Source organism: Clupea harengus, chromosome 17, assembly GCF_900700415.2.
Source record: "Clupea harengus chromosome 17, Ch_v2.0.2, whole genome shotgun sequence".
In the NCBI taxonomy this organism is placed as follows: Eukaryota; Metazoa; Chordata; class Actinopteri; order Clupeiformes; family Clupeidae; genus Clupea; species Clupea harengus.
Window position 1 is genome coordinate 21,363,082 of NC_045168.1, and position 20,554 is coordinate 21,383,635.

Sequence of the window (20,554 nt, forward strand, 5' to 3'; positions counted from 1 at the left end):
TAGTGTGTATATTACCATTATGTAAAACACCAAATGTTAAGAAATAAATGAATGGGAATGGGGTGGAGGGGGTCATTTTGATCAAATAAATAAGAAAAACTGTGCAGACATCGTAGATGTCGATGACATTTTCTTTGGTGCCACTAGTAAACAAAATGGTTAGAGAAAGAAATCAGAGGAGCCTGATGGTGCAGTCTGACAGTTTGACAAATGTGTTGATTTGTGTGTGTGTGTGTGTGTGTGTGTGCGTGCGTGCGTGCGTGCGTGCGTGCGTGCGTGCGTGCGTGCGTGCGTGCGTGCGTGCGTGCGTGCGTGCGTGCGTGCGTGTGTGCGTGTGTGTGTGTGTGTGTGTGTGTGATGGAGAAAGAGTGGGGGGGACAGCGAGTGGGAGAGTTGATGAATCGCCTCTTTTATACACAGAGACACATAAATGAGGATTTAAACTACTTTTACCACCTTTAGCTAACACAAACATCAATGCACCATACCACAGGAGCACAGGGCATTGTCTATTTTGTTGTTTATCCGAGGCAAGTTATTTTAAAGAAACTTGACAGGTGAATCAAACTTCAGAATATTATATTCCCCTCAATCATTACAACCATTATTCACTCATTCTCCCCAATCTTCCGTGATAGTGAGGTCACTCGTGTTTTATTAATTGGCTCCTTTCTCTGACTGGCCTTCCTCTCTTCTTAGGGGACAAAGAGTTCAGCTAATGGTACTCTTAGCCACATGTCACCACTGACCATTTTGAGAGACCAAGTCTCAAACTGGCTCTGTCACACTGCAAACCAGTGATGTCATGCCCATCTGGACTTTTTCTGTTTTTTATTTTATTAATATTGTTTTTATTTCTATTTTTATGATTTTTTTTCTGTCACAGATCATGAAAAAGTCAAAATGTCACACATACACCCTATCCCTATGTATGAGCCTTCATCTGTACTTATGCTGTTCCCAATGCATTCTGTTTGAATACAGCTATTACCATGTTGGCAAGTCCCTTTCATCTGTGGCTTTATTATTTAAATGCTGTAAAATAATTTGCAATGTTGATAGTCTGTTTATGTGGGTTTTCTGCCCCTTAAAATGTTTGGGTGAAGCAGAAAAGATTTAGCTCTTTTTCAAGAAAAGTGGCAGCAGTATAGAAGCTAGTGTAGTGCCATTTTCAATAACCATGACAGTACAAATTGATATGAAAATCTCTAAATAAAAATACAGTTACCCTATTACAAAAACTGTGTAGTGAAGTTTTAAAATACGTCAAAAATATGTCAAATTGTCTTTTTCTGGGGACGGTCCTCCATGCCCCCAGAATTTTGGCTTGCATGACATCCCTGCAGCAAACATTCATCACTTAATGTGTGAATACCGTGAGACGTCAACATCAGTTAGCTTAACATCTCTTAAGAAGGGATATATGGCTTCTTTTGAGCCATCGTTCAATATGTGTCATCTTTGCAGCTTAGCCATTGCCTGAAGTACATAATGTGCTTCAAAGGAGGTGAACCACTGCTGTCTCTTCTGGAGCCAAGTAAATTCTTCATATGTGCATCCTTGCGTAAGATTAGTCTGAAGATGTTTTAGCATGACACCATCCCAGAGTCATTAACCATTATATTTCTCTTCCCCAAACACACACATTTTCGGTTGTTTGTATGTAACATTCTGTGTGGATTGACAGAGATGAGAGATGTTACATTGTCATTGAACATTGTTTTTATAGATTTTTCTTTTATTCAAGGTATACACAATGTTAGACAATAATACTAATAAACAATAGACCAACGCAATCTAGTAAATTAAAAAAGAATACACCAGCTAAAATTAATAAAAAACCTATGAAGATTTTGGGTTGTTCGAAGAATTTCTTCATCTGCTTCAGAAGAACTCAGGTATCCCATCTCTACAGCCAGGTCCCAGACAACAGGCATGTCACTATGTTTTTCTACAGCGTCATCTGGGACAATGATGTCCCCTGTGTCTGTATGTCTTGTTTATGTTTGTGTTTTGTATCAAATCTTGTTAGACTTTATATAATAAACACACACTGACACAAACTTAACATTCCCTTAAATGCCATTCAAACATCCCACAACAGAAAAGTATTATCTCACTGGATATCAGTGTCAATTTTGGCAGCTATTTTAGATTTAGTCTTAGTCTTTAAACGAAAATGCATTAGTTTTAGTCACATTTAGTCATTTTTATCCTTCTTAGTTTTAGTGTAGTTTTCGTTGACGGAAACTCGGAACATTTTAGTGTAGTTTTAGTCGACAAAAACTTTTTTCTACTTAGTCTACTCACATTTAATAGTCCATCTTATAGTCACATTAAATTCCTTTCCTTCCCTTTTCAGGCCCAGGGACCCCCTGTGTTGTGTCTACAACTGCATAATAGTCTAGCTTGCAGTACTTAAATTGTGGATAAAGTTATTCTCTAAGATATATACAGATCTCCTAGTATATGCCTACAGCTGAATTCCAATTAATTAAATGTAAATAATCATTTTAAGGCAATACTTAATTAACAGTATTATCATTAAAATATAAGAGATTATAAAACAATTGGGTTCTATTTAATTATTTAGCTGTTTCTGATTGGACGAGAGACGTTCCATGAGTTGGAATATCCCAGGACATCCCAACTCGGACTTTTCACAGCTAATAATAAATCACTCCGCGATGAAACATTCTATAGCAGGTTGATACAATTAAGCGATAACCGTTAATTCAAAGTTCTTATAATTCCAAAAGACGTTGACAATGGAACTATTTTTTTGTTGCGGAGAAACAATGGCGAAATAAACATTTTTTTATCAATAACTTCGTGTTTAAATGTGAATTGCTTGACTATAAAATTGTTTTATAAAAGCAATATAGTACTCGTGCGAGTGGGGTAGGTAAGGGATATTCCCACGGGTGTTGTTGCCTGCGCCACTCGGCCTCCGGCCTCGTGGCTACGGCCGAACACCACCCGTGGGAATATCCCTTACCTACCCCACTCGCACTCGTACTATATTGCTTAAATATCAAGTCTAGATTTTGAAGACTCAAATGATGTGATAGCACAATACAACTACTATGCCTACCTGACCTTATAGCTTAATCAACCACATATCCTCCGTATGAATTGCTGTGCAATCTGGTAACCAACAAATTTAGTTTAGTTTTGACAGTGGAAAGTGGTGCCAATGATAATAACAATTGCCCAATAATGGTGGCACGGCCTAGTGCCTTGTCCGTCATTTTGTCTATACTGAAGCAAGCACATACTAACAAAATCAGAAGAAAAAATATACTTCATTTAATTTCATACCATTAAAACATAAACCACATTCAAACCGTGCCATGACTGTGTGTAGGGGGCAGGTGTGCATGTGTGAGAGAGTATAAACAGAGGCATCCCCTGCCAGGATCAAAGGTCTCTAAAATAAATCTCAGAGATCACAGAGGGCCTCTGTTAATCCTGTTTGGGTTCGGGACAAAAATGCTCCAGGACAAAAATGTCTGCATGTCTCTTTGAGAAAATATTAAACAGCTTCAGGAAATTCTCTGCCTTGTAATTTAATACAATTCCACCATCTGAAGCTCTTATCTTGAATTGGCACTTACAGAGAAGACGAGGACAAATGAAGACCATCAAAAGTTAAAGGGAGAGCATCAAATGTGGAGGAAATAATTATTTGAAAGGTTTGATAATTCTATTCGTCAGTCAAGACCTTCATAATAAATGGGATTCAAACATATTCAAATTCAGGGCTGCATCTCTAAGACAAAGACACAACCCCCAGTGTTGATACAGAGTTGTGAAAAGGCCTTTGTTTCTGTAGGGTGTTTGGTGTGTTAATCGAAAGAGTTAGTGATTAAACAATGGCTGTGAAATGATTAACTGCCTTAATAAAATATGGCTGAAGACTTGTGTAGACTTTTACCAAACCAAAGTGACAGTTGTGATACTTTCTCAGTTGTATTCCTAGACTCCAGACTAGACCCTTGCTTGTTCAGCGTTTCGTTTTTTCAGGAGGCCCTATTTGTTTAACACAAACAGTGCTGCAGGCTATCCAGTCCAAAGCTCCTTTCCTTGGACAGATTAGACCCATAGTAGGGTCTCGCTAGATCCATGACAACATGGTCAGGAAGACCCTTCTCCTGTGTCCCCTCACAATTGAGTTTGTGAAAGCCAGGATCCAGTTGAGCTCTCTGCCATGACCCACACCTTGAAACCCCATTTTGTTGGTTTGAGGGAGAGTCTTCCCATGAATTTCATCATCTATTCTCACAAAGCCATTCACCAAATGTAAATGTAAGTATCCGTACCATAATCGAAATGTTATAATGTTTTCACTGAAATGTTGTAGAGATATCTTTGATAACATATTTGTTATAATTGGGTGTTGTTCGTTTGTAAGAGAATAAGTTGCCTAATTGATAGCAAGCTAGCAAGTTAAAAAGCTCATGGCTCAAGTTCAGCCATTCAGTTGTATGGGACAACGTTAGCGAGTTAGTTAGCTAGCTTTTTTCTTTTAAACTATAAGCCATCATGCCAAGGCAATAGACATGTTTTCCAGCAATTATCTAGTTATAGCCACATTGTTAAATTATTTTGAGAACTTTTACAAAATGCAGAACTGAAGAGAATTCATAGAAGTATACCAAGTATCGTTAAATTAGTATACTTTCGTGTACTTTTTGTTTTACCTGGGTGAGCGCTCCACATCATGTGCTTAGTTATCTTGTAGGTGAAGATACCTGAAATTATTATTAGTAGTAGTATTATTATTACCTCAAGATTGGTGCAAATCTGTCCCTTAACATGGCTTTGGGAAAGGTTGTCTGAGAAAGCCACTTCTTTTTTAACCAATAGTCTCTCGCTGGTAGCTGAAGAATCCCCATGGTGACACAGACTAATGAACATTTTCATTTCTTTCACCATAAAAGGTGTCCACTTACTGCTGGACAGAGTTTCGCTCCTTCTTTGTTACGCATATGAATTTGTCTCGAGTCACAACCACAGCTCCTCTTTTGGAAAACTCCTGTAATGGCTTTCAATTGTCTATTGTTGCAGGTCAATCTTTACCACTGGTTTGAGGCGTTACTGGCTCTCACAGTGCGGGTAATAGTTCCCCATTTTCCAGTCATCTTGGAATCTGATAAAACTCACCAAAGTCTTCCTCCTCCTCCTCAAACATGTCTCTCATCCACTGAGCCTTGGATAGCGGGTCAGCAGTCACATCATAATCTGAGTCTGAACTCGAATTTTCGAATTCATTCTTGTTGTCGTCTTCAAAGTCACTGCTGTACTCAAAGTCAAAAAGTCAAAGTCAGTTTTATTTGGCACAAGCGACACACAGCAACACACACGTGCATTTTAGGGTGGCGACACAGGACACACACACACACACACACATGCCGAAGAGGTCGCAGTGAATTTTTCCTCCGCATTTTCCCATCCTGGACTGTCCTTCCTCCAGGGCAGCCAGGAGCAGTGGGCACGGGGACCAAGTCAAGTGATCCGTTCATCTTGGTCAGGGACGGACAGGAGAGTGTTCTGTTCTTCTGCATGTTTTTCTGTTGGGGTTCTTAGTGGAGGAAACCCCTTGTGAACACGGGGAGAACATGCAAACTCCACACAGAAAGGCCCGGGAGATAGCCCACCTGATACTCTGCATCAATGTCGCTCTCCTCGCTGTGGTCGTCAGCCATTGTCACTGTCTAAAGCACAACTTTAGAAACATTTTTCCAGTCCACATGGTGGCTAAGAGGCTAAAAAAAAAAAAAAAAAAACATTTCTCATAATGCATTTCACTTCCCCCACCTGTATTTCAGCGAATCACAATGCATTTCATCGGTCGCGGAAACACAAATGTCACCCCCCATCTTGATGGGTTTAAATGATGACGATTTCCCTGGTTGCAGCTGATTATGTTGTTAAGTTGTAGTTAAAGTTGTTAGGTTAAATTTGTATTTGTACATGTTCAAGGCTACCAGACTTTTGTGTACACAGAGGCACCATGAACAGAACAAATAACTCCAGACAATTCTGCAGACAGTGATGAACAACACAAACATTACGTCGTAGGTGACGTGAGTTAGTCTGTATGCCACTGAATGGACTAGCTTTTCATCACTTTGCAGGAATTTGTTTTGTTTGTCCCATGTGAGCTCCTCGACCATGACTCGTTGCATGGCAACCATACAGTGGAGGAGTGAATCTTCACTGTGGAGTTCATGGGTGGAGGATGGACAGATGCTGACCAGACCCTCGTTTAAAGTCAGTTATGTAGCACTAACAGGGCAATGCACTCCATGTGTACCTTAGGGCAATATAGTCCAGGTGTACCTTATGTACCTTTTCACATAGTGACATATGCATACCTGTGCTGTAAGTTGCTCTAAAATGACTAAATTAATAAACAAATAAATGTAGTAGAAATAAAAAAAACATACCCTGGCCAGTGACCTAGTCAACTTGGTTTGGACACTACTGAAGCATTTACACTACCTCTCGGTCTTCAAAATACTACACAGGATATCATAGAGGAGATACACTAGAAGACATTAGAAGGACACTTTGAAATGGAGACTAATAGAGGACACTTTCACAAGAGAAGACATGTCTAGGAGACACAGATGACTCAGATGACTCAGACGCAAGACGTGTCTGAAGCACATGTAAAGTCAGAGTATTTTCTAGAAGAAAGCAATGAAACAGAGTAGCATGAGACCTACACTCACTATTGTTCGTCACCACTCCCACAATTATGATCTTCGTCATCACAGTCATGGTGATCTTAATCTCCACCTCCCTCATCATCACCTCCCTCATCATCACCTGCTTCTATCGTCATCCTTGATCATTTGCATGTATATTAATTGTGTTATGAATAGTGGAACTGTATTGTATTCACTTCTCCATGTAGCTCTGTAATGGTTGTCTTCATTGAAAGTCTTCAGGAACCGTGGGAGAGAAACAGAAGCCTCTGGCAAGTTTTTATTTATTTATTAGTTCAGTTCTGGTGTGTTAGTCAGACCATCTCTGCTACTTTACCCTGCCTGTTTGTGTGTGTGTGTGTGTGTGTGTGTGTGTGTGTGTGTGGTTGGATGAGTGGGTGTGTCATCATCATCCTTCTACCCTCACCTCTCTCTGTAAAGATCCCCATTCATGTCAGGATTCTTTCTCTGCTCTTCTCTTTCTCCTCAGGACACCATTATGTTTTTAACATGGCTGGATGAGTGGGTGTGCCATCATCATCCTTCTATCCTCACCTCACTATCCATCCCAGTCCATAGTTTCTACTCTATTTAATAGCATTACGTCAAAAGCAGCAACCTAGCTCATACAAATGTATCATAGCCAAGCTTTATGAAAGCCTGGCTTTCATCTAGTGGTTGAGAAGAGAGCAGTGAAGGTAGTCATCAACAGGCTGTGACAGCTGTCAATCAAACAGTACAGATATGGGGCCAGTCCTACATCACAATTTATTTATTTTACACAAACTTAGCGGATAAGGTAAAAGCTATACCAGGTGACATCATATTATCTTTTATATAGCAATAGCTGTAGCCTTTATCTCTTATGGCCCAACTTGGCAGAGAAATAGATGGATGGTAACTGGCTGAGGTTCAAGTTCAACTGTCAAACTAGCTTGTGTGTTTTGAGCAGAATAACAGAGCAACTCAAATGACACTATGGCTAGGGAATGCAAGCTAGTTTGATCATTTCCTAGCCATAACACCATTAATCCCTGTGTGTATTTTAATATTGTGGGTGTAAAGTAATTCCCTTTAATTCAATTATTAAAAAGACTGGTCCATTCTTATAGTTTTGCACACTGCTCACATTAAGAGCAAAGGGTTGTCAATGCAGATCAAACCTTGTTGTATCTTATGTTCAGTCTGTCAAACTCTCTATAATGTCTATAAAATAGTTTCAATGATACTTTAAAAAGTAAGTGTGATTTTTGATTCAAATGTCAAATTGTACAAATGTCTTTGTTTCTAAACCTACTTTGCATGTCACTGGTGCTGATGCGCACACACATGTGCAACCATGGCTACCCTGAAACCACAGAATTTAACCCCTGGTTACAGGTAACGTCTGGTAATTGCCTGGCTGTGTGTGCTTAAGAGATGCGTGTTAGGCCTGAAAGGGCACCAGTACCGCTTTAAGTGAGCTTTAACATTTATGCTGGCTACATTCCTCAGAAAGACCTCTCCCATAATGCATAGACAGAGGCTGTGATCAAATGATTGACTGTCAGCAGAATCATTAAACCATTGAAGACCAGTTATAAAATGACCATGGAGTCAGGGGCGGTTTTTCCTACAGGCGGTATAGGCAGTCGCAAAAAACTGCGCCCAGCAAAAAATAAAAAAAACAAGAATTGTGTTTTTTTTTTTTTATGGACAGAGTTTTTTTGCGCCCCCTTCTATATCTCCAACCAATATTTTGACATAAAAAAAAAATCATTAGGGTAAAATGAGCCAAAAATCGAAAACGGAAGGGGTACCTACGTCCTTGGTGTTGTCAGAACATGCTAGCACAGTGAGGCGTTTGGTTAGAGTGTGTGTGTGTGTGTTCAAGAAACTTTGAAGAACAAAATAATGAAGAGGCAAAAGCCATCCGGGGCGCAATTTAAGAAGAAAAGAAAGGAAGAAGAAGAGAAACGTGCCAAGGAGAAAGGTAAATCCTTAAGTCCTGTTCTAGCCTAGAATGAATTCCAGATAAGAAAACGTTCACGAATGCGTGAATTGCCCCCGGCATTTTAGTGGAGTTAAGAAGAAAAGATGTACCTTATCATTGAAATTTTTCCTACTCCCCTGTCACATAGTTCTTTAACGAAAATCTTAACTGAGCATAGGGAACATGTAGCAGAAAGTGGATCGCCTGTGGTGCGTATTAGCCATTTGGAATAATTTTCGTTTTTCATCCAGTCATTATTAAAACAAGTGTTACGTTTCATTTTCTTTTTAACTGGCCTGTCAGTCCCAGTAGTGCCATCCTCGTCCTCAGTCTCCCCTCCCATGTCAACGTTGCTTCTATTCAGAAGAACCTAGTTACAGTAACGTGCAGAAAGTGATTCAACCTCCTCTTTCACATGCCCTCCGATAGCAAGCATCAGTTGATTTGATGCGCGAGCGAGATATGATATGCTACGTCACACCACTAGTGGCCGTGCAGTCTGCGCACGAGAGAGAGAGATTGAGCACAATGAGATACAACGCATATTTTGAGTGTATGGACGCGCAGGGGAAAATATTTTATGATCAGGAATGTTCATGTTGACAAAGCCCATGAAAAACCGAGACATTCCGTGTCCCGGGAGAAATTAGAAATTTTCCGGGACAGGCTACAAAAAAGAAAGACAATCCCGGTAAAAACCGGGACAGGTGGCAACACTGCCTTGCCTTGCCTTTATGTTAGTAACGTGAATAACGTATATTAGGTTTTTTTTTTTTACAGAGCTTACTGTTCAGTGAGTGTTAATACTTGTCTACAGCAGTTAATGTAGATCTGTTAATGTATCTAATTCGTATTGTACATCAGGTGTGCTAACAACTAGATATAGCAGCTTAGCAAGTCTATGGAAGATAGGAGTAGCTAGAGAGTTGGCATGGCTGTTGGGGTAGCTTTGGCATGTATTGATGACGCGTCATACACGCTAGGATTCAGTTAGAATTTTAATGACATAACAATACGATGACATTAGAGGCTACTATGACATAATGTTATTGCTGCCCTTTCCAAGAAGGGGAACACAATACAGTACCATTTCAGAATACATGCAGCACTGGTAGGTAGCGATTTTTGTCTCCTTCAAATCATATTGTATTTACTTAATTCAAACTGGCTCTACCCATATTTAATTTCATACTATTCTAACATTTTACAAGATGAACCTAAATTAGTATTGAAGGTCAGACTAATAAACGATTTCCATTACAAGTCCTTTATTATTCGATTGCCACTAGTGTAAAAGCAGGAGAAGTGTGTTAATATATCCTTGTTCTTGCTGCTAGCTCTAACCAGTAGTGGGCTAGGGCCTACGTATTTGCATGCTGTCTCACAGCATTCATTATCCGATAGACTATTGGATTCAATAAATTCAATTTGCCTTATTTGGCAGATGCCTTCAAAGGAAACAAATGACACATTTTTTACAACACAAGGAAATAGTCTGTTCTAATAGTAATAGTATCTAATAGTGTTGTTCTGAGCAGTACCTCTACTCTAACACAACTGTAACTAGCTGGTAATCTTTTCTATCTAGAGTTTCTGTTAATCACAACGTGACATGATGGATAACGGTAGCAGAGAGGTGTTATGGAAGGAAGGGCTGGACACAGGATTGTTACAGGAGCGAATTGGAATACAGAAGGAACAGACGTTGGATTGGATTGAAATAAAAAATATGTTGTTGGACAGTTGGAAAAAACAGGGAAAACATGGGTTTCTATATGAAGAGAACATCATGCCAACCATGGATAAGCCTAAAGTAGAGAAAGAGCCTCAAAGAAAAGACCTTCAGAAAAAATATGTTCTTGCCACACAGGAGATCACACAAGAACATATTTTTGGAATTGCAATTATTTTTGCGATTGCAGCGTTTAAGACCATAAATGAAGACTTGACTCAGAGGGTGAAAACACTGGAGACAGAGAACCTACATCTGAAACAAGAAATGGAGAATTGGAGGGCAAGGGAACTCCAAGAGAGAGACTTAGAGAAACCAACCCGAATGGTGGAGATGGAAAAGATGATTAAAATGATGGAATATTACAGAGAGAGATATGAAAAAGAGATGGCCCGAATGGCCAATGTTCAAATGAAAGAGGAAAGAAGACAAGAGGAGGTCAACTTGGATGTCAAAGATAAAAAGAATGTGTTGGAGGACAAGCAAAAAATTGAAGATGACAGAAAAAGCACAGAAGATGTGGAACAAGAGAGAGCTCAAAAGAAAACAAACAGACAGAATGAGAAACCAGTGAAGGAAGACCAAAACTGGTTGGAGGAGGAAAGTAATGTGAAAGACATGGGACATGCAGATGAAAAGACAGAAGGTGAAAGTAAGGTATTGGAGACGGGGAAAGAAGGTGATCAGACTGTGGAAAAGGAGTTTCTGAAAGACCAAGTACAGATAAAGCCCTCTTCTAAGGAAGTTGTAGACTGGACAGACGTCAAGGAAGCGGAGATTAAAGAGGAGATCCACAATGATGTGTGTGAGGACCATCAGGACATTACAGTGACCAAATCTGTTTTGAGGGACTCCAAAAATGAAGACAGTGTCACCCTGAAGGACTGTAAGACCAACTCGGCATACTTTCCTCTCAAAGTTTCCTCTCTTGATGAAGCCACAGTAGCAACAAACACTGGGGTTGAGACTAAAGAGCTGATCCAAAATTATGTGGCTGAGTACCAACAGGACATTACTGTGACTGAATCTATTTTTAGTGACCCAAAAATTAAGGATGAAGATATTTCGCTTAAGGACACTAAGACCAACTCTGCATGCTTCCAGGAGATTACAGTTGGCCAACAAACACTGGAAGAGAGAAATGAGAAGGACAAAGGGCAAAATAGACTAGAAGAAGAGAGAAAGAAGATGGAGGAGCAAGAAAAGAAATGGGTGGAAGAGGAAATAAGAAAGGGAGAGATGATCATAATGGAGGAGCAAATGAAGAGAGAGGAAGAGAAAAGAAGGGTGGAGGACGAAAGAAAGGAAGAGGCTGTGAGGTTGGAGATGAACAGAGAGAGAATGGAGGAAGAAAAAAAGATGATGGGTGCAAACAATGACGATAATCTGTTAAGGATTCAGGAAGAGGAGAGAATGAGAGCTCTGGAATTAGAAAAGAGGAACAGAGTGACAGACGAACAGCTAACAGACACCTGGACAGAAGCAGTGAATTTAGAAGTGACATACTCAGATGATGAGGACTGGATAGACTCTGAACGTGATAATGAAATCAAGATCCAGACAGATGAGAAGCAGCAGGACCTTGAGAGTGAGTTGGAGGAGAGCATTGATAAAGAACTGAGCCATGGAGAGCACAGTGACATAGAGAATAAACTGGCAGAGAAAGAGGTTGAGAGAAGCCCAACTTCTATGGCAGAGCAGTCTGGAAAATCATCAGTCCAAGATGAAGGTAAATGCATGGACTGTGTAGTAAAATGTATGTGGTTAGCATATGCAGTGAATTAAAGGGGAAATGAAAATTAAGTTTCCTTGAGAAATGAGTGTTAACCTGTTTGTTGGGTGTTCGTTTTTAATTCATTATTCTCATTTCATTTGTTCCACAGAACACTTGCGGAGCCCTGAAGTGACAGCACATGCAAACCCACAGCATACTCAATATATGAAGTCACCATTGCCAGGTATTTTATTAGGAATCTTATATGTGTATTCTACTAGGACATGCTTGATTCGGTGTCACATGCAGTATTTATCTAGCCTGACGATGTCATACTCATAATTGTAGTCAGAATATGAGTCTGATACCACTCCATTGGGCTGTGATTATGGGGCGTGTTTCAACCGAACCAGGAGAAAAAATGCCTCTTCGCTCAATTGGTTACCTACAACCAATCAGAACAACGTAGTATGTGACCAGGGCCAGCTGATAAATTAAACTTTTACCGGATCCCGTAGGAAGGAAGGCAAAAACACCTTTTCGATTGACAAATGCCTTGATCGCGTTTCTCTGTTCCTCTTTCAAAATGAATGCACTGTCAATGTCTAAATGGACTCGAATCTTGTTGTAACTTTAAGTGTACAGTTTACATTTGACTTTGAGTTAATTATTTGACTACTGATTTAAGTGAAGTTAAGCTAAAATGAATTTGTATTGGATGTATTTAAATATGCATAATTGCCTTAGTTAATGTGATTTGAATGATTGTTTCATTAATACTGTTGTTTGATAATGCGGTAAGTTAAGTGTTATGTGTTACTACATTTCCCATAGTGCACAGCGAGTTGCACTTCTAGTTAACGGTTTCAACGGTTTGCCTGTACTGTGTGAGTGAAAAGGTGACGAGAGATTCTGCAAGTAAAAGTTCTTCGGTTTTGTACCCAGTTGTGGACCTCTATTTATTTCCTGCTGGCTAGTCAGATTAAATACAACATTGTTTGGTGCCGAAACCCGGGATATCTAGTCTGCAATGGAACACAGGAAAATGGAAGAAGAACAACTGGAGCGATTGATAAGAAAGCGTGGAGCAATGCGTGGAGCTACAACGAAACTCCTGCAATCGTTCAACACGGAGCTAAATGAAGACAATGTGGATGTCGGACGTTTGCGTGAGTTATTGGCGAACTTGTCTGTAAAGGAAGAAACATTGCTGGATTTAGACCGTGGGATTGAACAAGGAATTGCCACGGACGATTTGGAAGCAGAAATAACGAACACAGAGGAATACAAGGAACGAGTCATCACTATGAGGAGCCGCGCACAGCGAGTGATACAGGCTAGTGACAGCGTGAGTAGCCCACGGAGATTTGTAGGTGAGAGAACTCCAACTCAGAACTCTGTTAAATTACCCAAACTGACAATTCAGAAATTTTGTGGAGATGTAAGTTTATGGAGAGACTTTTGGAACCAATTTGAGACGGCTATTCACAAGAATGAGACTCTGAGCAAAACTGAACGGTTTATCTATTTGAAATCGTACCTAACTGGCGCTGCAGCTAAGACAGTAGCAGGACTGATGCTAACAGAACGCAACTATGACCATGCGCTGGAATTACTACGTGACAGATACGGCAGGAAAGACATTGTAGTGAATATGCACATGACAAAGCTGTTGAATCTTACCCCTGTGAAGAGAGCGTCAGATGTGGTTGCTTTGAGAGAGCTCTATGATGAATGTGAGATCCAGATACGCAGTTTGGAGTCACTGGGTGTTGTATCCGAGACATATGGCAGTTTGCTCTGTCCAATTCTACTGCAGTTGATACCCGAAGAGATAGCGCTTCAGTACAGTCGCCAAAGAGGAGCGAGCGATGAATGGCAAGTGATGGAGGTGATGGAATTCCTTCAAAATGAGATCCTCAGCCGAGAGAGAACCATGCAGCTGACCAGAGGTAATAAAGAAAGGGATTACCAGAGCCACCATAAGCCATTTAAAAGGACTGACACAACTTTTGAGCTGAAACAGAGAAGACAGAGCCTGCCATCAGCTGTTGCTTTGTACACATCCAGCCAGAGAACACAGAATTGTGTATTTTGTGACAGTGCAGAGCACAAACCTGAACACTGTCCCTCACACAATGTGACTGAGCGGCGGGATATTCTGAAAAGGATGGGAAGATGCTACGTGTGCCTAGGACAACGGCACATAGCAAGAAACTGCAGAATTAAAGGCGCATCCTGTTGCCAATGTGGAAAAAGACATCACAGTGCAGTATGTGTAAATGGTGCAGAACCTACACTTATCACCAGTGACAAGGTAGAAGATGTGGTCTCTTCATTCGCAACTCAGTCCATGAAGGTGAGACGTAAAGGTCATAGTACAGTGCTGCTACAGACTGCCCAAGCACATGCCGTGGGTCCAGGTGGACAGACAGTAGTGCGATGTCTGCTAGATGGCGGAAGTCAGAGGAGCTTTGTGTGTGAAAAGCAGTCAAGGGCTCTGAAGCTACCTGTGATAAGACAAGAGACTTTCACTCTCCACACATTCGGCTCCGCTGCTCCTGTGACAACCAAACGCAACACTGTGAAACTGGTTCTGGAGAACCTGTGGAATAAAGGACAGAAAATAGAAATTGAAGCGATTGAGATACCACAAGTATGCACTGCTGTGATGAAGGTTCCAGGTGAGCAGATCCAGCGTGAACTGAAAAGAAGAAGACTGCAGTTTGCAGATGCAGTTGATGATGGCGCTGATGACACAGAGTTGTCAGTGCTAATAGGAGCGGACTACTACTGGAGCACGGTATCAGGCCGTGTAGAGAGACTTACTGATACACTTGTTGCACTTGAGAGTGTGTTTGGATGGTCTGTACAGGGCCCAGTGACAATGTCAAGCGTTACTGAAGCAACATGCATGCACATCCGCATTGAAGAAGACACACTGATTTCAAGCCAGCTGAAGGCCTTCTGGGAAATAGAATCTCTTGGCATTACGAAAGAAGAACCAAGTGATCCAGATGAAGAAGAGGCGCTTCAAAAGTTTGAAAACACAACTCAATTCAAGAATGGGCGATATGCAGTGGAGTTGCCATGGCGGCATGAGAAACCAGAACTCCCAGACAACTACAGAATCGCAAAAAGAAGATTTGAAGGACTGAAACGGAGGCTGCGGGCAGACGTAGTCTTCTACCAGAGATATAACGAAGTGATGGAGGATTATCTGCAACAGGGCATTGTCGAAGAAGTGATTGAGGGTGAGTGCTCAACATCAAACCTCAAATACTACTTACCTCACCATGCTGTGTTCCGAGAGGACAAACTGACAACAAAGATGAGAGTGGTGTTTGATGCCTCGTCACACGAAGCTGGCTGCCCCTCCCTGAACAACTGTCTGCTGACAGGTCCGAATCTCAATCCTGACCTGCTCGGCATATTGATCAGATTTAGACTGCATGAAATTGCATTCATGGCAGATATCAAGAAGGCATTTTTGCAGATTTCTCTTGCTGAGAAAGACAGAGATGCAGTGAGATTCCTGTGGCTCACTGCCCCACCACAGGAAGACACAGGTGAGAAGCTGCGCGTGCTGAGAATGACCAGGGTGGTGTTTGGAGTGTCCCCAAGCCCCTTCCTGTTGGCAGCTACAGTGAGAAAACATCTGCAGCAGTATGGAGAACAGCACACTGCACAGCTTATCAAAGAGTCACTGTATGTGGATGATTTTGTGGCCAGTGTCCGTGATGTCGAAGAGGCTGTGTCTGTGACGACCGAAGCAAAGGACATCATGGCCGCTGCTGGCATGGATCTATGCAAGTGGATGACGAACTCTGCAGCACTGAAAGAAAGGTGGAAAGAAACACTCATTGGCCCCACCGAAGAGCCAGAGGCCCACGGGACAGTGCTGAAGGTACTAGGCTTAGTATGGAGAACACAGACTGATGATTTTGTGTTTGACTTTAGACCCCTGCTAAAGAAGCTGACAAAGAACAGCACAAAGAGAAGCGTTCTGCAACACTCTGCCAGCATCTTTGACCCTCTCGGCTTCCTGACACCCTTTACCATACGTGTGAAATGCCTGCTGCAAGAGATGTGGGAGAGAGGGCTGAGCTGGGATGAGGAGCTGCCAGCTGATCTGAATCAACAATGGAACAGCTGGCGCTCTGAACTACCCCTGATTCACCAGATCTCTATACCGCGCTGGTATGGGAAAAAGGATGAGCAGAGAGGAAAGACATCAAGACTCCATGTGTTCTGTGATGCCAGTGAGAAGGCGTACAGTTCCGTGGCTTACCTGCAGTGGGAAGAAAAGGACGGAAAGATGGCTGTTAGCCTGGTTGCCTCAAAGTCCAGAGTGGCGCCGTTAAAGAAATTGTCACTGCCACGTCTGGAGCTGATGGGAACATTAATAGGAGCAAGGCTTGGAAGAAACCTGATAAATCTGCTGAAAATGGAAACTCATCAACTTCACATGTGGACAGATTCAATGATTGTGCTACACTGGATCCGTGGCTCTACGCACAAGTGGAAGCAGTTTGTTGCCAACAGGGTGACAGAAATCCAGACCCTTACAGACCCAGCCTCCTGGTCTCACTGTAAAGGAAAGGAAAATCCTGCTGATCTACCCACTCGTGGCCAGACTGTGGTGAGCCTGAGTCAGAGTCACCTGTGGTGGAAAGGGCCTGCATTCCTGACCTCGTCTGAACAAGAAGAAGAGTCGGATGACCAATCAGTGGAAGACGACGTGGCTGAAGAGGAAATTAAAGTACGTGAACATCTAACAGTACAGCTCGCCACTGAAGAACATGAGGCAGTAGAACAGGTGCTCGACCTACAAAGATACAGTAAGCTGAAGACAGTATTGCGAATAACAGCCTGGATAAAGAGATTCACAGACAACACACGCTCAACAACAAAGAGGAGCGGAGAGCTGACAGCAGAGGAGTTGCTTCAAGCAGAGAAGTATTGGATCAAGTCAACGCAACACCAGACCTTCAGTCAAGACGTCACTCTCCTGAATGCTGGGAAAGCATTGAACAAGGATTCAAAGATCAGAGAGTTAAGGCCTTTCCTGGATGAAGATGGATTGACGTGTGTTGGAGGCAGACTACAGCAATCAGACTTCAGCTTTCGACAACAGCACCCATGGATTTTGCCTGCAAAGAACAGATACTGTGAATTGTTAATTCAACAGAACCATGAAAACCTGATGCATGCAGGCGTGCGAGATACCCTTGTACAATTAAGAGAAAGATACTGGATAATGAGAGGGAGACAGCTGGTGAAGAGTGTTCTGTCAAGGTGCCATGTGTGCAGAAGATTCAAGGCGAAGCCTGCACAGCAGATTACTGCTCCGCTGCCCCGTGACAGAATCACAGAATCCCCTCCATTTGAAGTCACAGGTGTGGACTTTGCTGGGCCGCTGTATGTCAAGGTTAGTGGTGCACTTACCAAGGCCTACATCACATTGTTCACCTGTGCTGTGACCAGAGCAGTCCATCTGGAACTAGTCTCCAGTCAGTCGACAGAGCATTTCCTGTTGGCTTTGAAAAGATTTATCGCTAGAAGGGGACTATGTAAGGTGATTTATTCAGATAACGCGAAGACATTCAAGCGTGCTGACCAAGACATGAAAGAACTGTGGAGAAGCATCAAAGATCCACAGCTCCTAGAATACTTCTCACAGAGGGGTATAAGCTGGCGATTTATCGCTGAACGAGCCGCCTGGTGGGGTGGTTTCTGGGAACGACTAGTCCGGTCAGTGAAAACCTGTCTGAGAAAGGTGTTAGGACGAGCTTCCCTCAGCTTTGAAGAACTGACCACCATCCTCACAGAGGTGGAAGCCACCTTGAACTCCAGACCACTTACCTTTGTCAACAATGACCCTGATGAGCCGCAGCCGCTGACACCTGCCCATTTCCTTGTGGGAAAAAGACTCACCTCCCTGCCACCGAAGCAGCTTCTAGCTGCCAGCGGGAATAACACAACCTTGAACAGAGAGGAGATGACCAAGAGATGGCGTTACCGGCAGCGCCTCATGACAAGTTTCTGGAGCAGCTGGAGAAAGGACTATCTGTTGGACCTGAAGTCAGCTCATCGCTGTGACACCCTGCAACCTACCTTATTGAAGGTGGGCGACATTGTTCTCCTTGGAGATGACAACATGCCACGACAGACCTGGAAGCTGGGAAGAGTTCATGAACTGTTTCCAGGCCGTGATGGGAAAGTGAGGTCCTGTGCAGTCCGCACAGCATCAGGGACTTTACTGAGAAGACCAGTTCAACTGCTATATCCTTTGGAGACTGAGTGATGAACTATAGTTCATCGGGGGGGAGGATGTTGTAACTTTAAGTGTACAGTTTACATTTGACTTTGAGTTAATTATTTGACTACTGATTTAAGTGAAGTTAAGCTAAAATGAATTTGTATTGGATGTATTTAAATATGCATAATTGCCTTAGTTAATGTGATTTGAATGATTGTTTCATTAATACTGTTGTTTGATAATGCGGTAAGTTAAGTGTTATGTGTTACTACATTTCCCATAGTGCACAGCGAGTTGCACTTCTAGTTAACGGTTTCAACGGTTTGCCTGTACTGTGTGAGTGAAAAGGTGACGAGAGATTCTGCAAGTAAAAGTTCTTCGGTTTTGTACCCAGTTGTGGACCTCTATTTATTTCCTGCTGGCTAGTCAGATTAAATACAACAAATCTATACATTTTAGCTCTCCAGCGGCAGCCATGCTTGTTGAAAACGAATTCAACCCGTGTGTTGCTGACGTGGTTGATTACGTTACTGTTGATCATCTGTCCATCATCGTATAAAGCCCGCCTTGACAATTTGATTGGTCAGACCATTTCTCTTTGCAGATAATTTCTCCCTAATGGAGCGACGCCAGACCGAACTTCCCGACTTCAAATGTTGTGGGCGGGGCTAAGTTCGGTCTGGTATCCAGACTAGTATTTATTTGTATTTACATAAAAATTGGATTTATATGTACATGTCTTTGTATTTCTTTGGATTCTTCTACAGATCTCTCATCTCCTACAGAAAATATGGCATCACAAACCCTACCTCCACGACAGGATAAACTCACAGATTCAGTGGATGGGGAAACCTTCTGTGAAAAGCAGGAATATTCAGATTATGACGGTGGGACGGAGTCTGAGAAGTTGAACAATGAAGGTAAGATCCAGAAAGCTCAAGAGATCCAGACGGAGGACATTGACCACAAGTCTGAGGACAGCATAGTTGAAGAACTGAGCCAAGATGATCAGAGTGACATTGACATTGAGGCGGTACATTTAGTGGAGGTTGAAAGCAACATCAGCAGCTTCACAAATATGAGGAAACCAGCGGCATGCGCAGCAGTACTGGAGGACCAGTCTGGGCAACAGTCAGCAAAGCCAAAAGGTAATTATACTGATATTACAATTTGTCAGATTTACTTAAATAAATAAATAATAATATATATTTTTAAATGCACTGATACATCATTTAATCCCCTTTACCTTGTTTAATGACCCAAACAGACATGGCAAAGGAACAGAAGGATGGTGATATGAAGGCAGAAATATTTAGGGTGGAAGAACAAGGGAAGAGAGTTCAAGAAAACAGCCAGAAGCATAATGTAAGGTCTGTGTTCTGTCCATGTCTAATTTCTGTGTTTGTCTCCCTTGTGTGGTCGCATGTTTGTTCCCGTGTCTAGTCCTCGTGCTTCCTTGTTCCCGCCATGTGCTTTCCCTGTGTTTGTTTGTCTGTGCCATGTGCCCTCTTGTTGTTGTCCGTGTCTCCACCCCTCACCTGTTCCCAATCTCCCGGGTTGTGTGTGTCATTGGGTTCACCTGTGTCCTGTTAATTCCCCTGGTTTAGTCCACCTGTGTCCTTGTCTGCCCCGCCTTGATTGTTCTCACCTGTCCCTCGTTATCTGTTGCCTGTGTGTATATATAGTCCTTTTCTTGTTCCTCGTTGTGTCGTCGTAAGTTTGTGTTTGATGGTATGTTCCTTGTGTTGCCACTGCTCCTCGTGTATTCCTAGCGTTTAGCGCTTCTGCCTTGTTCAAGTGATTACTTGTGCTTCTGACCTCTGCCTGCCCTACTACTATTCTCCTGCCTATTCCCTGTGTGGATTTGTTTGCCTATTTTTGGACTGCCTACCTGTGTACCGAACCCTGCTAGTAAACGTTTATTCTTCTGAATCTACCCCTGTGCTGAGTCGTGCGATTGAGTCCTGCACAACACCCACCAGTCGTAACAGTACGACGACACCAAAGATGGACTCAGCCGACTCAGACTCAGTGCTCAGACTCAGTTTGAGCAAACAAGCCTCCTCTCTCTGCCTCGTGACAAGGGGAATAGAGGAGCAAGGGAGAAGTTCCCTGAAGTCCCTGAACCTGCTGTTGGGACAATTCGAGCAGCTCCTGG

The 20,554-nt window shown here is 42.2% G+C and overlaps 1 protein-coding gene across 1 annotated transcript in view; it reads left to right on the forward strand.

Annotated features, from left to right (window-relative positions):
- The first annotated feature begins 11,023 nt into the window (after window positions 1–11,023).
- LOC116224445 (golgin subfamily A member 6-like protein 22) overlaps window positions 11,024–20,554 on the forward strand; it is a 48,769-nt gene continuing 39,238 nt past the window's right edge. Inside the window, exons 1-3 of the mRNA XM_031584234.2 lie at window positions 11,024–12,149; window positions 12,304–12,378; window positions 19,164–19,544. Of these exons, the coding sequence (XP_031440094.2) occupies window positions 11,039–12,149; window positions 12,304–12,378; window positions 19,164–19,544 (1,567 nt within the window). The 5' untranslated portion in view covers window positions 11,024–11,038. The remainder of the gene's footprint in view (window positions 12,150–12,303; window positions 12,379–19,163; window positions 19,545–20,554) is intronic.